Source organism: Triticum aestivum, chromosome 5A (genome assembly GCF_018294505.1).
Source record: "Triticum aestivum cultivar Chinese Spring chromosome 5A, IWGSC CS RefSeq v2.1, whole genome shotgun sequence".
NCBI lineage: Eukaryota > Viridiplantae > Streptophyta > Magnoliopsida > Poales > Poaceae > Triticum > Triticum aestivum.
In genome coordinates, this window is record NC_057806.1 from 707,663,286 (window position 1) to 707,682,841 (window position 19,556).

The following is a 19,556-nucleotide window of genomic DNA, read 5'->3' on the forward strand; positions in this document are numbered from 1 at the left end:
CGGAATGCAGCGCGCTCAGCCACTGGGATCGAGCAGTTCATCAGCGCCTGCCTGGTGCTCTGACGCATAGGGGCGGAGGGGGCCCTTGTTCGAGACTTGGGTGGTGCAGACTTGCACGGCGGAGGCGTCTTGACGATTGGCGGTGCCGGGTCGATGAAGAGGGCGTGGTCCGGGGCCGCATTTTCCTCCGGCGTGATCGCCATGCCACTGACGCGTCGAGTGACCGCGCCCAGCTGCACCTCCAGTGTCGAGGAAGAAGGCTGCACTCAGAGGGCGAGGGGTGGGCTCGGTGCGGAGAAGACGAGTGGCGCGGAGAGCGTGGCCTCGATCGTGGCGTCAAGTTCGAACTGCATGCAGTCGACTCTGGGGGCGTCTCGAGTGGCTGCTTGGCCTTGGCGAAGAAGTCGGCAATGGGGTTGACGGTGCAGGGTGGAGGTGGAGGCGGGGTCGCGGGGCGCAGCGGCAGGGGCGGGGTGGCGCCGGAGGCGGCGAGGTCGTTGGAGCGCTTCTCATGGCGTCGCTCCAGACTGCGGCCATGCTGCATGCCGTCGCGGTGACGCGGAGAAGGGGATCAGCTCCTGCGCCTGGACGAGGAGGCATCCGCCGCTGGTGTCTTGTCGATGGAGGCGCGGCCCCTGCCCAGCAGGGTGTCCTTCCAGGAGCGCCGCCCACCGCCCTGGCATCCGTCGTCGTCGTGGTCGCGGCTCCGTCCGTGGAGAGTCAGGCCATGATAGCCAGATGACTCCACCCTCGGGGCCTGGCGGCGGCGACGCCCCTGGCCGTCCTCTACGCCCTTGTACCAGACGCCTGGGTCGATGCGGGGGAGGGGGGAGCCATCGTCCGAGTTGGAGGAGGGCAGCCCGCTCTGGCCGGAGTGGGAGGAGCGCGGCTAGTAGGAGGGCGCCCAATCCTCGACGTTGTCGACGCGGATCAGCAGGTCATAGCGCTTGACGTTTGGAGGGGGGCACCTTGCGATCGTGTGGCGAGTAGCCCAGCATCTCTATCACCCGCCCGGCGCCGCGCTTGGTCACCCACAGGGTGCGTTTGGTCAGGATGTAGGCGACATCCCAAACCCACACCCAGCAGGCAATCATCTTCGTGTGGTCGCGCTCGTAGGTTCGGCTGTCGAGGCGGTCGACGATGCAGAGGTCACCCAGGGCCTCCTCGGCACCCCTGATGGACCAGAAGTGCATCGGCAGCTTCTCGATGACGACCCGAACGTGCAGGTGGAGCTTCAGGAGCGCGGCGTGGTCATTGTCGTGCCAGGGGGCGATGTTGAAGCGAATGCCATCAGGTGATGATGAAGCCGCGGGCCACTGCGTTGTCTCACAGTGCCGGCAGGTCTAAGTGGACGAAGAAGTCCTCAGGGTCGTGCTCCATGACCCGCATCAGGTGCGGCGAGACGCGCACCTGCTCCTCGATGGCCTGCCCCACCATGAGCGGGTTGGTGATGCCCTTCCCACCGACGGTGGTGAGGTGACAGTGTGGTGATGGACAACGAAGACGGCATGGTCCATGGCTGGCGAGGAGACAACGACCTTGTTGCTCGAACGGGGGCGGCGCGAGGGGTCGACATGGGAGACACAATCACTGGAAGCCATGGCGACGGGCGGCGAGTGGGGTGGTGGTGGAGGGGGTGGGGGGTGGGGAAGCGGATGCGGCTATGGACTGACTTGGGGGGATGCCGGGGGAGAGCCGCTCTTTGGCAGAGCCGCCCCGGCCTTTGTTTCTTGGGTTCTGCGGGCACTGCTTGCCGGAGTGTCCCTAACGCTTGCAAATGATGCAGCGGAAGGGATCTCTGCAATCTTTGCGGCGGTGGTGTGAGCTGAGGCATCGGAAGCAGAGGCCGTCAAACCTCTTTAAGAAGGCGAGCCGGCCTGGGTCGGGGTGGGGCGGTCGTCGGTGGGTATGTGCCTATGCACGCTGGGGCGAGGCAAGGACCGCCGGATCTGAGGAGCAACGCCGGTTCTTCCGGGACGAGACGGTTGTCCATCCACCGTCCATGCCGGAAACGGAAGCGCTGACAGGGGAGGGAGGAGCAACCACAAGAGACTTAAGGCGGGAACGCCCCATTTGGGATGGCACGGCCAGATCCGCCGGGCTGGACGGGGCGGCCGCGCTGGATCCCTCGCCCCGGAGCAGTAAACGCGACGCATGATTATATGCATGATACAATGGAATAAGAGACATAATGATAGAGGACATGGCATAAACCGGAGATCAATGCAATAATGCGTAAAAGGTAATACCACGACAGGGATATTCAGACACTGTTAAAACCGGAATATAATTATGGAGATAAAAGGCTCTTCCGGTTTATCAGAGGGCTAATGGTACTGATTGATTATGCAAAGTTAAACCACCTATGATGGTATGAGGAGAAACGGATTTCATAGAGATGTATTAAAATTTCAGATCTAAGGTAAGACAGAAAAGCAAAATATTTCGACCTAAAAAGGGTAAGACCCGAAACAGTTTATGAAGGATTGCAGCAGTTTTTTGTATAAGGAGTTGTGAGGGTAACAGAAGATTCATCGTGGCAAGAAATATGATAAGTACGAAGCATTCATCTACGGGCCAAAGGAAGAACAACACTATAAGCTCTGACGAACCTCAAGAACAACGCTATAAGCTCTGACGAACCTCAAGAACAGTGAGGAAACCCTAATGGATCTAGGAAAGAAGGGGGAAAGGACTTACTGCGACCACGGAAGCAGCGGAAGGGTGCTGTGGAACTCTGCTGCGAATAGGTTGATGCAGCGGCCGACGACGAAGCAGAGGTGAAGTTCGAAGATGATGGCGGCACTCGAGTGCGGGGTCGTCGAGAGGAAGAAGAAGAGATGAATGGGTAGCAGAAAGAAAACAAAGGGGTCCTCTGCCCCTATTTATAAGGCGAAGCGGTAAAACGGCAAGTGCAGGAATCGAGGAGCCCCAAAAATGGATAAGTTAATAAAGGTGTCGCCTCGGTGAGTGAATACACATTAAATGAAGGTAATCTCCGACATCAACGGATGGATGACGTCAGGGCGGTTTATCATAATTTGGAAGTATGACGTCACGGCGGTTTACAAAATCAAGGTGAAGATATGAGAGAAGATTTTTTCTAATTGTAGAAGATTGACATGAACAAGTTCAAACTAATCTGGGGCCTAATGTTGGGGATATTACTACTAGAGGTAAACTGGCTTTATGTAGCCGTGTTGACTCTTTGAAGATTAGAAGCCCGTGAAGATGCAAAGATGATGGCGCTTTACGGAAGGCTCAAGGCCCAAAGGCGAGTTACAGCCTGTAAATGTAAACCGACCTAGTCATGTAACTTGTATTATAAGATAGGAAGAGTAGAGACCGAACCGGACATGTTTATGATCCGGCTTCGGGACTCTGTAGCCCGGCGGGCGTCAACCTATGTATATAAAGGGACGACACGGCCGCGGTTTAGGGACAGACAACAACTCGAGAGCCAGACAAAGCGGATTTGCTCCCTGGCCTTCGAAACCCTAGCAATACCAATCACAACTAGACGTAAGCTTTTACCTTCCTCGAAGGGGCCGAACTAGTATAAAACTCTCCATGTCCCCGTGTCCGGTTTAACCCCTTTAAACTAACCCGTAGCGATGGCTCCATGACTAAGTCCTTTCACAAGGACATCTGCTGTGACAAACCCATGACAGCACTGAAGAAAAATAAAACGTGGCATCTGGTGCCTCCACGACGAGGTACAAATATAATTGATTGCAAATGGGTGTTTCGCATCAAAAGGAAGTCCGACGGGTCCATAGATCGTTACAAAGAAAGACTTGTTGCAAAGGGTTTCAAACAGCGGTATGACATAGACTATGAGGACACATTTAGTCCTGTTGCTAAAGCTGCCACTATTCACCTTGTTTTGTCTGTTGCTATTTCCAGGGGATGGAGTCTCAGACAATTGGATGTATAGAATGCGTTCCTTCATGGCATTCTAGAAGAGGAAGTATACATGAAGCAACCTCCTGGGTTTGTGAACAAAAACTCACCACTACATGTGTGCAAACTTGATAAAGCTTTATATGGATTAAAGCAAGCTCCCATGGCATGGTACTCACGCCTAAGTCAGAAACTGCAAACACTTGGATTTGTCCCTTCAAAGTCTGATACATCACTGTTTATTTACAATAGATCAAATACCTCCATATTTGTTCTTATTTATGTTGATGATATAATTGTCACAAGTTCCTCTGATGAAGCAATAACATGACTTCTGAAGGATCTAAGTGCCGAGTTTGCTCTGAAGGATCCAGGAGACTTGCATTTCTTCCTAGGGATTGAGGTAAAGAAACATGAAGATGTTGGGTAACGAAGTAATTTCAAAATTTTCCTATGCACATGCAAGATCATGGTGATGCATAGCAACGAGAGGGGAGAGTGTGATCTACGTACCCTTGTAGACCGACAAAGGAAGCGTTAGCACAACGCGGTTGATGTAGTCGTATGTCTTCACGGCCCGACCGATCAAGCACCGAAACTACGACACCTCCGAGTTTTAGCACACGTTCAGCTCGATGACGATCCCCGGACTCCGATCCAGCAAAGTGTCGGGGAAGAGTTCCGTCAGCACGACGGCGTGGTGACGATCTTGATGTACTACCGTCGCAGGGCTTCGCCTAAGCACCGTTACAATATTATCGAGGATTATGGTGGAAGGGGGCACCGCATACGACTAAGAATATGATCACGTGGATCAACTTGTGTGTCTATGGGGTGCCCCCTGCCCCTGTATATAAAGGAGTGGAGGAGGGGAGGGCCGTCCCTCTCTATGGCGCGCCCTAGGGGAGTCCTACTCCCACCGGGAGTAGGATTCCCCCTTTCCTAGTCCAACTAGGAGTCCTTCCATGTAGTAGGAGTAGGAGACAAGGAAGGGGAAGAAGGAAGAGAAGGAAGGAGGGGGCACAGCCCCTCCCCCTAGTCCAATTCGGACTAGGCCTTGGGGGCGCGCGGCCTGCCTCTCCCTCTCCCCTAAAGCCCAATAAGGCCCATATACTTCTTCTCCCGTATTCCCGTAACTCCCCGGTACTCCGAAAAATACCCAAACCACTCGGAACCTTTCCGATGTCCGAATATAGTCGTCCAATATATCGATCTTTATGTCTCGACCATTTCGAGACTCCTCGTCATGTCCCCGATCTCATCCAGGACTCCGAACTCCTTAGGTACATCAAAACTCATAAACTCATAATATAACTGTCATCGAAACCTTAAGCGTGCAGACCCTACGGGTTCGAGAATAATGTAGACATGACCGAGACACATCTCCGGTCAATAACCAATAGCGTAACCTGGATGCTCATATTGGCTCCTACATATTCTACGAAGATCTTTATCGGTCAGACCGCATAACAACATACGTTGTTCCCTTTGTCATCGGTATGTTACTTGCCCGAGATTCGATCGTCGGTATCTCAATACCTAGTTCAATCTTGTTATCGGCAAGTCTCTTTACTCGTTCCGTAATACATCATCTCGCAACTAACTCATTAGTTGCAATGCTTGCAAGGCTAATGTGATGTGCATTACCGAGAGGGCCCAGAGATACCTCTCCGACAATCGGAGTGAGAAATCCTAATCTTGAAATACGCCAACCCAACATGTACCTTTGGAGACACCTGTAGAGCTCCTTTATAATCACCCAGTTACGTTGTGACGTTTGGTAGCACACAGAGTGTTCCTCCGGTAAACGGGAGTTGCATAATCTCATAGTCATAGGAACATGTATAAGTCATGAAGAAAGCAATAGCAACATACTAAACGATCGAGTGCTAAGCTAACGGAATGGGTCAAGTCAATCACATGATTCTCCTAATGATGTGATCTCGTTAATCAAATAACAACTCTTTGTCTATTGTTAGGAAACATAACCATCTTTGATTAACGAGCTAGTCAAGTAGAGGCATACTAGTGACACTCTGTTTGTCTATGTATTCACACATGTATTATGTTTCCAGTTAATACAATTCTAGCATGAATAATAAACATTTATCATGAAATAAGGAAATAAATAATAACTTTATTATTGCCTCTAGGGCATATTTCCTTCAGTCTCCCACTTGCACTAGAGTCAATAATCTAGTTCACATCGCCATGTGATCTAACATCAATAGTTCACATCTTTATGTGGTTAACACCCATAGTTCACATCGTTATGTGACCAACACCCAAAGGGTTTACTAGAGTCAGTAATCTAGTTCACATTGCTATGTGATTAACACCCGAAGAGTACTAAGGTGTGATCATGTTTTGCCTGTGAGAGAAGTTTAGTCAATGGGTCTACCATATTTAGATCCGTAAGTATTTTGCAATTTTCTATGTCTACAATGCTCTGCACGGAGCTACTTTAGCTAATTGCTCCCACTTTGAATATGTATCCAGATGAAGACTAAGAGTCATCCGGATCAGTGCCAAAACTTGTATCGACGTGACCCTTTTATGACGAACCTTTTGTCACCTTCATAATCGAGAAACATATCCTTATTCCACTAAGGATAATTTTGACCGCTGTCCAGTGATCTACTCCTAGATCACTATTGCACTCCCTTTCCAAAATTAGTGTAGGGTATACAATAGGTCTGGTACACAGCATGGCATACTTTATAGAACCTATGGCCAAGGCATAGGGAATGACTTTCATTCTCATTCTATTTTCTGCCGTGGTCGGGCTTTGAGTCTTACTCAACTTCACACCTTGTAACACAGGCAAGAATTCTTTTTTTGACTGTTCCATTTTGAACTACTTCAAAATCTTGTCAAGGTATGTACTCATTGAAAAAACTTATCAAGCGTCTTGATCTATCTCTATAGATCTTGATGCTCAATATGTAAGCAGCTTCACCAAGGTTTTCTTTGAAAAAATCCTTTCAAACACTCCTTTATGCATTGCAGAATAATTCTACATTATTTCCGATCAACAATATGTCATACACATATACTTATCAGAAATGATGTAGTGCTCCCACTCACTTTCTTGTAAATACAGGCTTCACCGCAAGTCTGTATAAAACTATATGCTTTGATCAACTTATCAAAGCGTATATTCCAACTCCGAGATGCTTGCACCAGTCCATAGATGGATCGCTGGAGCTTGCATATTTTGTTAGCACCTTTAGGATTGACAAAACCTTCTGGTTGTATCATATACAACTCTTCTTTAAATCAATTAAGGAATGTAGTTTTGTTTATCCATTTGCTAGATTTCATAAAATTGCGGCAATTGCTAACATGATTTGGACAGACTTAAGCATCGCTACGAGTGAGAAAATTTCATCGTAGCCAACACCTTGAACTTTGTCAAAAACATTTTTTGACAAGTCTAGCTTTGTAGATAGTAACACTACTATCAGCGTCCATCTTCCTCTTGAAGATCCATTTATTTTCTATGGCTTGCCGATCATCGGGCAAATCCATCAAAGTCCATACTTTGTTCTCATATATGGATCATATCTCAGATTTCATGGCCTCAAACCATTTCGTGGAATCTAGGCTCATCATCGCTTCCTCATAGTTCGCAAGTTCGTCATGGTCTAGTAACATGACTTCCAGAACAGGATTACCGTACCACTCTGGTGCGGATCTCACTCTGGTTAACCTACGAGATTCGGTAGTAACTTGATCTGAAGTTACATGATCATTATCATTAGCTTCCTCACTAATTGGTGTAGTAGTCACAGGAACAGATTTCTGTGATGAACTACTTTCCAATAAGGGAGAAGGTACAATTACCTTATCAAGTTCTACTTTCCTCCCACTCACTTCTTTCGAGAGAAACTCCTTCTCTAGAAAGGATCCATTCTCAGCAACGAACATCTTGCCTTCGGATCTGTGATAGAAGATGTACCCAACATTTTTCTTTTGGGTATCCTATGAAGACGCACTTCTCCGATTTGAGTTTGAGCTTATCAGGTTGAAACTTTTTCACATAAGCATTGCAACATCAAACTTTAAGAAACGACAGCTTAGGTTTCTTGTCAAACCATAGTTCATACGGTGTCGTCTCAACGGATTTAGATGGTGCCCTATTTAACGTGAATGCAGCTGTCTCTAATGCATAATCCCAAAACGATAGTGGTAGATTGGTAAGAGACAGCATAGTTTGCACCATATCTAATAAAGTACGGTTATGACATGCGGACACACCATTATGCTGTGGTGTTCCAGGTGGCGTGAGTAGTGAAATTATTTCACATTGTTTTTAACTGAAGGCCAAACTCGTAACTCAAATATTTTACTTCTACGATCATATCATAGAAACTTTTTATTTTTTGTTACGATGATTCCCCACTTCACTCTGAAATTCTTTGAACTTTTCAAATGTGTCAGACTTGTGTTTCATCAAGTAGATATACCCATATCTGCTCAAAACATCTGTGAAGGTCAGAAAATAACGATACCCGCCGCGAGCCTGAACACTCATCGGATCACATACATCAGTATGTATTACTTACAATAAGTCAGTTGCTCGCTCCATTGTTCCAGAGAATGGAGTCTTAATCATCTTGCCCATAAGGCATGGCTCGCAAGCATCAAGTGATTCATAATCAAGTGATTCCAAAATCCCATCAGCATGGAGTTTCTTCATGCGCTTTACACCAATATGACCTAAACGGCAGTGCCACAAATAAGTTGCACTATCATTATTAACTTTGCATCTTTTGTCTTCAATATTATGAATATGTGTATCACTACGATCGAGATCCAATGAACCATTTTCATTGGGTGTGTAACCATATAAGGTTTTATTCATGTAAACAGAACAACAATTATTCTCTAACTTAAATGAATAACCGTATTGCAATAAACATGATCAAATCATATTCATGCTCAACGTAAACACCAAATAATACTTATTTAGGTTCAACACTAATCCCGAAAGTATAGGGAGTGTGCGATGATGATCATATCAATCTTGGAACTACTTCCAACACACATCGTCACTTCACCCTTAACTAGTTTCTGTTCATTCTGCAACTCCCGTTTCGAGTTACTACTCTTAGCAACTGAACCAGTATCAAATACCGAGGGGTTGCTACGAACACTAGTAAAATACACATTAATAATCTGTATGTCAAATATACCTTTGTTCACTTTGCCATCCTTCTTATCCGCCAAATACTTGGGGCAGTTCTGCTTCCAGTGACCAGTCCCTTTGCAGTAGAAGCACTTAGTCTCAGGCTTAGGACCAGACTTGGGCTTCTTCACTTGAGCAGCAACTTGCTTGCCGTTCTTCTTGAAGTTCCCCTTCTTCCCTTTGCCCTTTTATTGAAACTAGTGGTCTTGTCTACCATCAACACTTGATGCTATTTCTTGATTTCTATCTTCATCGATTTCATCATCATGAAAAGCTCGGGAGTCGTTTTCGTCATCCCTTGCATACTATAGTTCATCACGAAGTTCTACTAAATTGGTGATGGTGACTAGAGAATTCTGTCAATCACTATCTTATCTGGAAGATTAACTCCCACTTGATTCAAGCGATTGTAGTACCCAGACAATCTGAGCACATGCTCACTAGTTGAGCGATTCTCCTCCATCTTTTGGCTATAGAACTTGTTGGAGACTTCATATCTCTCAACTCGGGTATTTGCTTGAAATATTAACTTCAACTCCTGGAGCATCTCATATGGTCCATGACGTTCAAAACGTCTTTTGAAGTCCCGATTCTAAGCCGTTAAGCATGGTGCACTAAACTATTAAGTAGTCATCATATTGAGCTAGCCAAACGTTCATAACGTCTGCATCTGCTCCTGCAATAGGTCTGTCACCTAGCGGTACATCAAGGACATAATTCTTCTGTGCAGCAATGAGGATAAACCTCAGATCACGGATCCAATCCGCATCATTGCTACTAACATCTTTCAACACAATTTTCTCTAGGAACATATCAAAATAAACACAGGGAAGCAACAACGCGAGCTATTGATCTACAACATGATTTGCAAAATACTACCAGGACTAAGTTCATGATAAATTTAAGTTCAATTAATCATATTACTTAAGAACTCCCACTTAGATAGACATCCCTCTAATCCTCTAAGTGATCACGTGATCCAAATCAACTAAACCATGTCCGATCATCACGTGAGATGGAGTAGTTTCATTGGTGAACATCACTATGTTGATCATATCTACTATATGATTCACGCTCGACCTTTCGGTCTCCGTGTTCCGAGGCCATATCTGTATATGCTTGGCTCGTCAAGTATAACCTGAGTATTCCGCGTGTGCAACTGTTTTGCACCCGTTGTATTTGAACGTAGAGCCTATCACACCCGATCATCACGTGGTGTCTCAGCACGAAGAACTTTCGCAACGGTGCATACTCAGGGAGAACACTTCTTGATAATTAGTGAGAGATCATCTTAAAATGCTACCGTCAAACAAAGCAAGATAAGATGCATAAAAGATAAACATCACATGCAATCAATATAAGTGATATGATATGGCCATCATCATCCTGTGCTTATGATCTCCATCTTCGAAACACCGTCATGATCACCATCGTCACCGGCGCGGACACCTTGATCACCATCGTAGCATCGTTGTCGTCTCGCCAATCTTATGCTTCCACGACTATCGCTACCGCTTAGTGATAAAGTAAAGCATTACAGCGCGATTGCATTGCATACAATAAAGCGACAACCATATGGCTCCTGCCAGTTGCCGATAACTCGGTTACAAAACATGATCATCTCATACAATAAAATTTAGCATCATGTCTTGACCATATCACATCACAACATGCCCTGCAAAAACAAGTTAGACGTCCTCTACTTTGTTGTTGCAAGTTTTACGTGGCTGCTACGGGCTTAAGCAAGAACCAATCTTACCTAGGCATCAAAACCACAACGATAGTTTGTCAAGTTGGTGTTGTTTTAACCTTCGCAAGGACCGGGCGTAGCCACACTCGGTTCAACTAAAGTTGGAGAAACTGTCACCCGCTAGCCACCTTTGTGCAAAGCACGTCTGGAGAACCGGTCTCGCGTAAGCGTACGCGTAATGTCGGTCCGGGCCGCTTTGTCCAACAATACCGCCGAACCAAAGTATGGCATGGTGGTAAGCAGTATGACTTATATCGCCCACAACTCACTTGTGTTCTACTCGTGCATATAACATCAACACATAAAACCTAGGCTCGGATGCCACTGTTGGGTAACGTAGTAATTTCAAAATTTTCCTACGCACACGCAAGATCATGGTGATGCATAGCAACGAGAGGGGAGAGTGTGATCTACGTACCCTTGTAGACCGACAGCGGAAGCGTTAGCACAACGCGGTTGATGTAGTCATATGTCTTCACGGCCCGACCGATCAAGCACCGAAACTACGACACCTCCGAGTTTTAGCACACGTTCAGCTCGATGACGATCCCCGGACTCCGATCCAGCAAAGTGTCGGGGAAGAGTTCCGTCAGCACGACGGCGTGGTGACGATCTTGATGTACTACCGTCGCAGGGCTTCGCCTAAGCACCGTTACAATATTATCGAGGATTATGGTGGAAGGGGGCACCGCACACGGCTAAGAATATGATCACGTGGATCAACTTGTGTGTCTATGGGGTGCCCCCTGCCCCTGTATATAAAGGAGTGGAGGAGGGGAAGGTCGGCCCTCTCTATGGCACGCCCTAGGGGAGTCCTACTCCCACCGGGAGTAGGATTCCCCCGTTCCTAGTCCAACTAGGAGTCCTTCCATGTAGTAGGAGTAGGAGACAAGGAAGGGGAAGAAGGAAGAGAAGGAAGGAGGGGGCGCAGCCCCTCCCCTAGTCCAATTCGGACTAGGCCTTGGGGGGGCGCGCGGCCTGCCTCTCCCTCTCCCCTAAAGCCCAATAAGGCCCATATACTTCTTCTCCCGTATTCCCGTAACTCCCCGGTACTCTGAAAAATACCCGAACAACTCGGAACCTTTCCGATGTCCGAATATAGTCGTCCAATATATCGATCTTTACGTCTCGACCATTTCGAGACTCCTCGTCATGTCCTCGATCTCATCCGGGACTCTGAACTCCTTCGGTACATCAAAACTCATAAACTCATAATATAACTGTCATCAAAACCTTAAGCGTGCGGACCCTACGGGTTCGAGAACAATGTAGACATGACCGAGACACATCTCCGGTCAATAACCAATAGCGGAACCTGGATGCTCATATTGGCTCCTACATATTCTACGAAGATCTTTATCGGTCAGACCGCATAACAACATACATTGTTCCCTTTGTCATCGGTATGTTACTTGACCGAGATTCGATCGTCGGTATCTCAATACCTAGTTCAATCTCGTTACCGGCAAGTCTCTTTACTCGTTCCGTAATACATCATCTCGCAACTAACTCATTAGTTGCAATGCTTGCAAGGCTAATGTGATGTGCATTACCGAGAGGGCCCAAAGATACCTCTCCGACAATCGGAGTGACAAATCCTAATCTCGAAATACGCCAACCCAACATGTAGCTTTGGAGACACCTGTAGAGCTCCTTTATAATCACCCAGTTACGTTGTGACGTTTGGTAGCACACAAAGTGTTCCTCCGGTAAACGGGAGTTGCATAATCTCATAGTCATAGGAATATGTATAAGTCATGAAGAAAGCAATAGCAACATACTAAACGATCGAGTGCTAAGCTAACAGAATGGGTCAAGTCAATCACATCATTCTCCTAATGATGTGATCCCGTTAATCAAATAACAACTCTTTGTCTATGGTTAGGAAACATAACCATCTTTGATTAACGAGCTAGTCAAGTAGAGGCATACTAGTGACACTCTGTTTGTCTATGTATTCACACATGTATTATGTTTCCGGTTAATAAAATTCTAGCATGAATAATAAACATTTATCATGAAATAAGGAAATAAATAATAACTTTATTATTGCCTCTAGGGCATATTTCCTTCAGAAGATGGCCTTCATCTCTCTCAAGAAAAATATGCCACTGATCTGGCAAGAAGAGTTGGTCTTCAAGGATGTAAACCCTCACCAACACCCTTGTCCAGTTCAGAGAAACTCTCACTTCCGGAAGGAGATCTCTTGAATCAAGAGGACAGTACAAACTACAGAAGTCTGGTAGGGGCACTTCAGTACTTGACTCTGACAAGACCTGATATCTCATTCGCTGTTAACAAAGTATGCCAATTTCTTCATGCACCCACTACAGTTCATTGGACTGCTACTAAACGTATAGTAAGATATGTGAAAAATACTATGAACCTTGGCCTTACTTTCAACAAATCTTCATCTACTCTAGTCAGTGCTTTCGCAGACTCTGATTGGGCAGGATGCATAGATGACAGACGCTCCACTGGTGGGTTCACAGTATTTTTTGGACCTAATCTAATAGCATGGTGTGCAAAGAAACAGGCTACTGTATCCAGATCAAGTACAGAAGCCGAGTACAAGACACTTGCAAATGCTACGGCAGAAATTATTTGGGTACAGTCTATGTTGAAGGAACTTGGTATAAAGAGCACCAAAGCTCCATGTCTATGGTGTGATAATCTTGGTGCTACCTACCTATCTGCAAATCCAGTGTTTCATGCAAGGATGAAGCATATTGAAATTGATTTCCACTTTGTCAGAGAACAAGTTGCAAATCAGCAGTTAGAGATTCATTTTGCGCATTCCAGAGATCAAGTTGCAGATGGCTTCACAAAATCGTTACCCACAAGAAGTTTTGAAGAATTCAAGCGTAATCTCAACTTGACGAAGTTGTGATTAAGGGAGGATGTTAAGCAACGCATAAATGTGCCTGGTCGTGACAGGTTGATGGCGCATGGTCCAAGGGTGGTTCGGCTAGGATAGTCCAGGTTGTTGGCATGTAGTTTATCTTTGTAACAACTCTATCTCTCTATCCTCTTATCCCTTGTACCTCAAGTTGTAATCTCAACCATGTACGCGATCTAGTGAGTTGCGCCCCAGTATATTAACACGAAGCCGTCGGTCAGAGAAAGGCACAACGTTAAACCTAAGTTTTCACAGTGGCTACTAGGGCTATAGCCCTAGGCCTAGTACAAGATACCTTGTAGTTTCTTTCTACAAAGTACTGAAAATTTGGAGAATTTGTCGTTAAATCTAACTCAGCCCTACATGTGATTCGCTACTAGCTTCGCCACTGGGTATTGCACATCTAATCCTATGTCATTGATTTTACTCTAAAATTTGTGCAATCATTTTGTTGTCTTTTTTTCGTTTGATTGAGTCATTTAGATGTGCAATAACAAGGATGTGCCCTGGACAAATCCTTTTTATGATTTACTGTTACTCTCAATTAATAGAACATCCATGGGACAAATCCTTTTTTTTAATGCGGAAAAGCTTCAGTTAGGAACATCAGGTCTGTCATTATTAGGGATGTCTCAAACTACCACCGATAGCAACGAAAGAGTGTGCTGGCCTTAAAAAAATTCTGCCGATGTGGTTGTATTTCTGGTAAATTCATGTATGGAGTTGTCATCTTATATAGACGCTTATCACCTCTTCGGGCTACAAATCTTTGGACGAGAACCTTCATTACAAGTGCCAGCATCTTCCATTCCTTCAACTTGCAGGGACTCTTACCATATATATTCTTTTTTACTCCTTGTTCTAAATACTCCTATATGATAAACTCTCTTCCCTTGTCTAACGGAATATGTTAATCTGGTTTGTCTAGCAACACATCCAGTGCACGTATGAACTGCTCGTGCCACCATGCTGTAAAATTCTTGGTAGTTGGTACTACTTGCAATCAATTCAGACTTGCATGCCCCCTCATCCCGAAATATTCGGCAGGAAATACTCCCTCCATTCCAAAATATAGTACGCCCGCGCTTTCCGAGGTCCAACTTTGACCATAAATTTAACCAACGAGACCAACTGCGGCGGGAGAAAAAACTATATAATTGAAAACTTCTTTCGAATACGAATTCACTGATATAATTTTTGCTCCCGCCACAATCAGTCTTGATAGTTAAATTTAAGGTCAAAGTTGAATCACGTAGATAGAAAAAGCACTACATTGTGGAATGGAGGGAGTACCAACTATAGCCAGCAATGTGATGTAATCACACAGATGCATGGCTTGAAGTCCTCACCAGAAGTTTGTAGAAGTCTTGAACCATATCTGCTACTCCCTCCGTTTTATAATGTAAAACGTTTTTTAACACTAGTGTAGTGTGAAATAACATCTTATATTATGTGATGGAGAGAGTACTACTTTAGTACTAAGTATGTACTACCTATTCAATTTACCCTTTTCTAAACAAAAACCTATCCAATTTACTGTATTTCAGTATTATCTCGACAATATTGGGCCTGGTTATCTCGGCCAACCTTATGAGGCTTTTTTTGAAGGTGTCCGTGGTCTTCAAGCATTTTTTATATCCATTGCGAGTAAGCTCAAGTGTTGGCAATATCAGTGTGCTTCAAGCCTTTTTGATTTCCATTGCAAGTAATCTCAAGTGCTGGCAATATCAGTGTACTTCAAGCCTTTTTGATTTCCATGTTTCATGCATCCAAGTATTTATTTAAAATTCTATCAAACTACTGAAAATGGACGGGCGCATGAACGCGCACCATTAAAGATCTAGTGGCAACGTAAAAAATGATTGACTTCTAATAATTCTACTACTACACAACATATAGACTTGAAATAAAAAAAAGAAAAACACAGTCCACAAGGCATAACATAGGCCCGTAGCAAACAAGCTGCAGCACAGAAACGGGGACGCGCAGCTGTGCGTGTGTTTGGCAAAAACAGAGTGTACAGTAGATCAAATAGATTACACGAATTTTACAGTAACCAAATCGTATGGTTGACAATTTAAATGAGACATAGCTAAGTTACATCTAGATGAGAATTAGCAAATCTGTTTTCATATTGATGCTTGAGTAATACAATGTCTTGCCCATAAAAGAAAAGCATTTCGATAGAATTCTCTCCAAGTAGAAAAATAGAGCAATTGAATTGAATTATTCAAAAGTTACATGCAACACTTATATACATGCCACATCAAACAGAACCCGTGAAAAAATAATAACATTAACTATGCAATGGTCAACTTGTCATTGCGGCTGGCCTTATCATCGACTTCAACGCACTTGTTGGGCATGAGCTCCTTGGCCTTCTTAAATACGACGTCGAATGACAGCAGCACGTGCAGCGCGATGAAGAGGACCACAATGGCGACGAGTGTGATGACGTAGATCGACGTCTCCCAGTCCCTACAGCTGCCGGCGGCGTAGGCGCCCAGTAGGCCCAGCAGGTCCAGCAACACGGCGGTCTGCATCGCCCAAAGTGGCGCGCCGTGTGGCTTCAGGGTGCGCTGCAGCAACAGCATGATGACAACGATGGAGGCCACGAACGACGTGGCGTTGCAGTAGAAGAATGCCTGGTACCGTGGAGCGTTGAAATCAAGCAGGATCGGGTTGCCGGCGACGGTGGGTGGGTGTGCCGATGGCGACGGCAAGGGCGACGGCGAAGCGGTATCGTCGTCGCCCCACGTGCCGCCGGGAGGCGCGAGACCAGCCTGGTACGTCACGCTCGCCGCCAGGATGCCGAGAACCATCAGGTACTTTCGCTTCAGGTACCTCTCGCTCTCCGGTTTATCCTCCTTGCTCTTGTCCTTGCTTGAGCCGGTCGGCCCTGTCCAGAGCGGCTTGAATAGCACCTTCACCCGCGAAGGAAGCCGTGGCAGCCGATCTAACCAGTGGTCGCGGTCCGCGAACACATAAAGTAGGATTTGCAGGAGGAGGAAGGCGACCACCGCGGCCACAAGCGCAAAGACATAGATTGAGGTTCGCAGCTTCCGGCAGCTGCCGGCGGCGTAAGCCCCCATGAGGCCCAGGAGTCCAACCAAGATGCAGACATGGAGTGCGTGACTCCGAATGCCTTGCTTGGACAGTGTCTGGTTCACCAGGAGCAGGATGACGGCGACGGATGCCATGAAGCCCGTCGCGTTGCAGTAAAAGAACACTTGGTACCTGACCCTGTAGTGGTCGAGGAGGACTGGGTCACCGGCGGTGACCGATTTTCCCCCGTCGCTCTCCGTCCAGAAGCCACCTGGCGGGTTCAACCCGGTTTGGTACGTGACAGTGGCCGCGAGTATGGCGAGCTGCAGCAAGAACTTGCGCTTCCTCTCAAGACTACGCTTTTCACCTTCAAGAATATGCTTACTCTTGGACTCCAAGTCGAGCTCACCTTGAAGGTGATCAGCAGCAGTAGGAACATGCACCGCTCCTTGAGCTTGTCCCCCTTTCCATTGCTGCGATGACACGTCGGAGGTGAGGCGGAGCAATCGTGCAAGGTTATCGCACATGCTTTGCACGCAACGCGTCAGCTTGCTGTGCTTGCCCTTAGCCGAGAACGCCACGACCTTGGCGATGGAGTAGACGAAGATGGCGACGGCTAGGGAGGCAACGTAGATGGTGGTTGTGCCGTCCCGGCAGCTCCCCGCAACGTAGGCGCCCATGAGGCCGAACAAGTCCAGTATCATGACCGTGTTAAGCGCGGCGCGTCTGACGACGGCGCCGGAGCTCAGCTCCTTGCTCTGGACAATTACGATGACTACCAGCGACGCCACGAACGCCGCCGTGTTGCAGTGGTAGAAAGCCTTATACCTCTTGGGGTTAATGTCGTGGAGCACCGGGTTTCCGGCAGTGTGACTGCTATCCAGATGGCCTTCCGGCCAGACGCCGCCCGGCGGGCTCAGGCCTGCCTGGTAAGTCACCGTCGCCGCCAGTGTCGCCAGTAGCAGCAGGAGCGACCGTGACTCTTCCACCTTCTCCGCACCCTGCTGCCCATTGTTGCTTTCGAGTCTCCTGGTCACACCTCCCTGTTGCACTGCTTTTTCTTCATTATTTGGATTATTACTCTGCGTCCATTCCCTACAATAATTGTATGTCCAAGTGATCGACATTAATTGATTAATTATTGACAGTAGTAACAGTAATAGCTGTGGCAGTATAATCTCAAAAACAATAATGACGGAGTGTGTGTGAGCTTGATTACGTACTTGTGTATGCCGGAGACGTACCCTGCGATGACCGCCTGCAGCAGGATGTACAGGAACACCGCGCCAACAAGGCAGGCGATGTACACGGTGGTGGTGATCCACCTGCAGCTGCCGGCGGCGTAGGCGGCCATGAGGCCCAGCAGCTCCACCAGCACACACACCGGCAGCGCGTAGGACCTGGCGAGGCGGCCGCTCAGCGTGCTGCTCGTGAGCAGCATGATGATGGCAAGAGAAGCGACGAAGGAGTTGGCGTTGGCGTAGAAGAAGGCGTGATAGCGGATCTTGTATGGCCCATCGTGCAGCAGCGGGGCGCCGGCGCGGTGCCCCGCCCCGGTCTCGCTCCAGAAGCCTCCCGGTGGCGCCAGTCCGGCGCCGTATGTCAGCGGCGTGGCGAAGGTGGCGAGCAGCAGCAGGAACTTGCGGCGCTCCTTGAGGTGGCTCTCGTCTGCCGGTTCCTTGCTCCTTTCCAAGCGGACGTGTATGGCGACGTAGGCGAAGACGAGGGCGAAGAGCGCGGAGACGTAGATGGACCCAACCACGCTGCGGCAGCTGCCGGCGGCGAAGGCGGCCATGAGCGCGAGCAGGTCGAGCAGCATGGCGGAGCGGAGCACGGTGAGGCCGACACGGTTGCCGCTGATACGCCGGTCCAGCAGGAATATGATGATGACCAGGGAGGCGACGAAGGCGGCCGCGTTGCAGTAGAAGAAGGCGGTGTACCTGTCCGCGTAGGTGTGCACGAGCACGGGGTCGCCGACGCGGAATGGGTAGGCCGCCGGCGCCGGGGCCACCGCAAGAGACGGGGGCGCTGGTGGCAGGACGGCGCCGGCGCGCTGCTGTGGGGTGTTGCCTCCATCGTGGTCCTTGGACCACACGCCGCCGGGCGGGTTGAGGCCGGCGCCGTAGGTGACGCTGGCGACCAGCGTGGCGAGCAGCAGCAGGTACTTGCGCCACTTCCAGAGGAACTCCATGTCCCCTTCCGACTCCGTCGCCATGGTTCCGGCGGCAGCGATGGGCGTATGTGTTGTGCTCTGCAGGATCGCTGCAGCACATGTATATAGTACTGCTCGGCCTGCTCCGCTCCGGCCCGGCCGCCATGTGCTGTGCTGTGCCCATCGGTGTCTTCTTTAGGAAACGAATCACTGAAAGCTACCAATATTATAACCATCGTTCAGTACGGATGTTCACTCACGCACAAGGATTGGATTGGAATGGATTGGAATGGGATGCGCACTCACACAAAGCTCAACCATGTCTTCACTTTGGTCCAAGTCCCACTGGCCCTCCTCGTGTCACTCGTGATCGCGATATGCTGGATATATATATTTGCACGGACCTCGGCAACGGTAACTTACACGGTCGTCTCTTGGTCAATTTATCTTTTTTTACGAAATAAAATGAGAAGAGAGTTAAAGTTAAGGTTGATGAACCAAAAACTACCCTTTGCAAAAGCTTGAGTAAATGTGCTGTCCTCCCCTCTCGGGAAGGTAACAAGGGCAAAGGTTTCCTCTTCTCCATCTCCGTCAACGAGTCAGTGGATTCATCTCC

General features: G+C 47.7%; 1 protein-coding gene across 1 annotated transcript; it reads right to left on the reverse strand.

The window, feature by feature from the left end:
• Positions 1–15,943: 15,943 nt before the first annotated feature.
• On the reverse strand, positions 15,944–19,060 carry LOC123106174 (uncharacterized; the record flags this gene model as incomplete). Its single annotated transcript, XM_044528398.1, is given in 2 exon segments — positions 15,944–17,883; positions 18,012–19,060. Coding segments are annotated over 2 exon segments (2,889 nt in total), but the record flags the coding sequence as incomplete, so codon positions are not given.
• Positions 19,061–19,556: the final 496 nt, after the last annotated feature.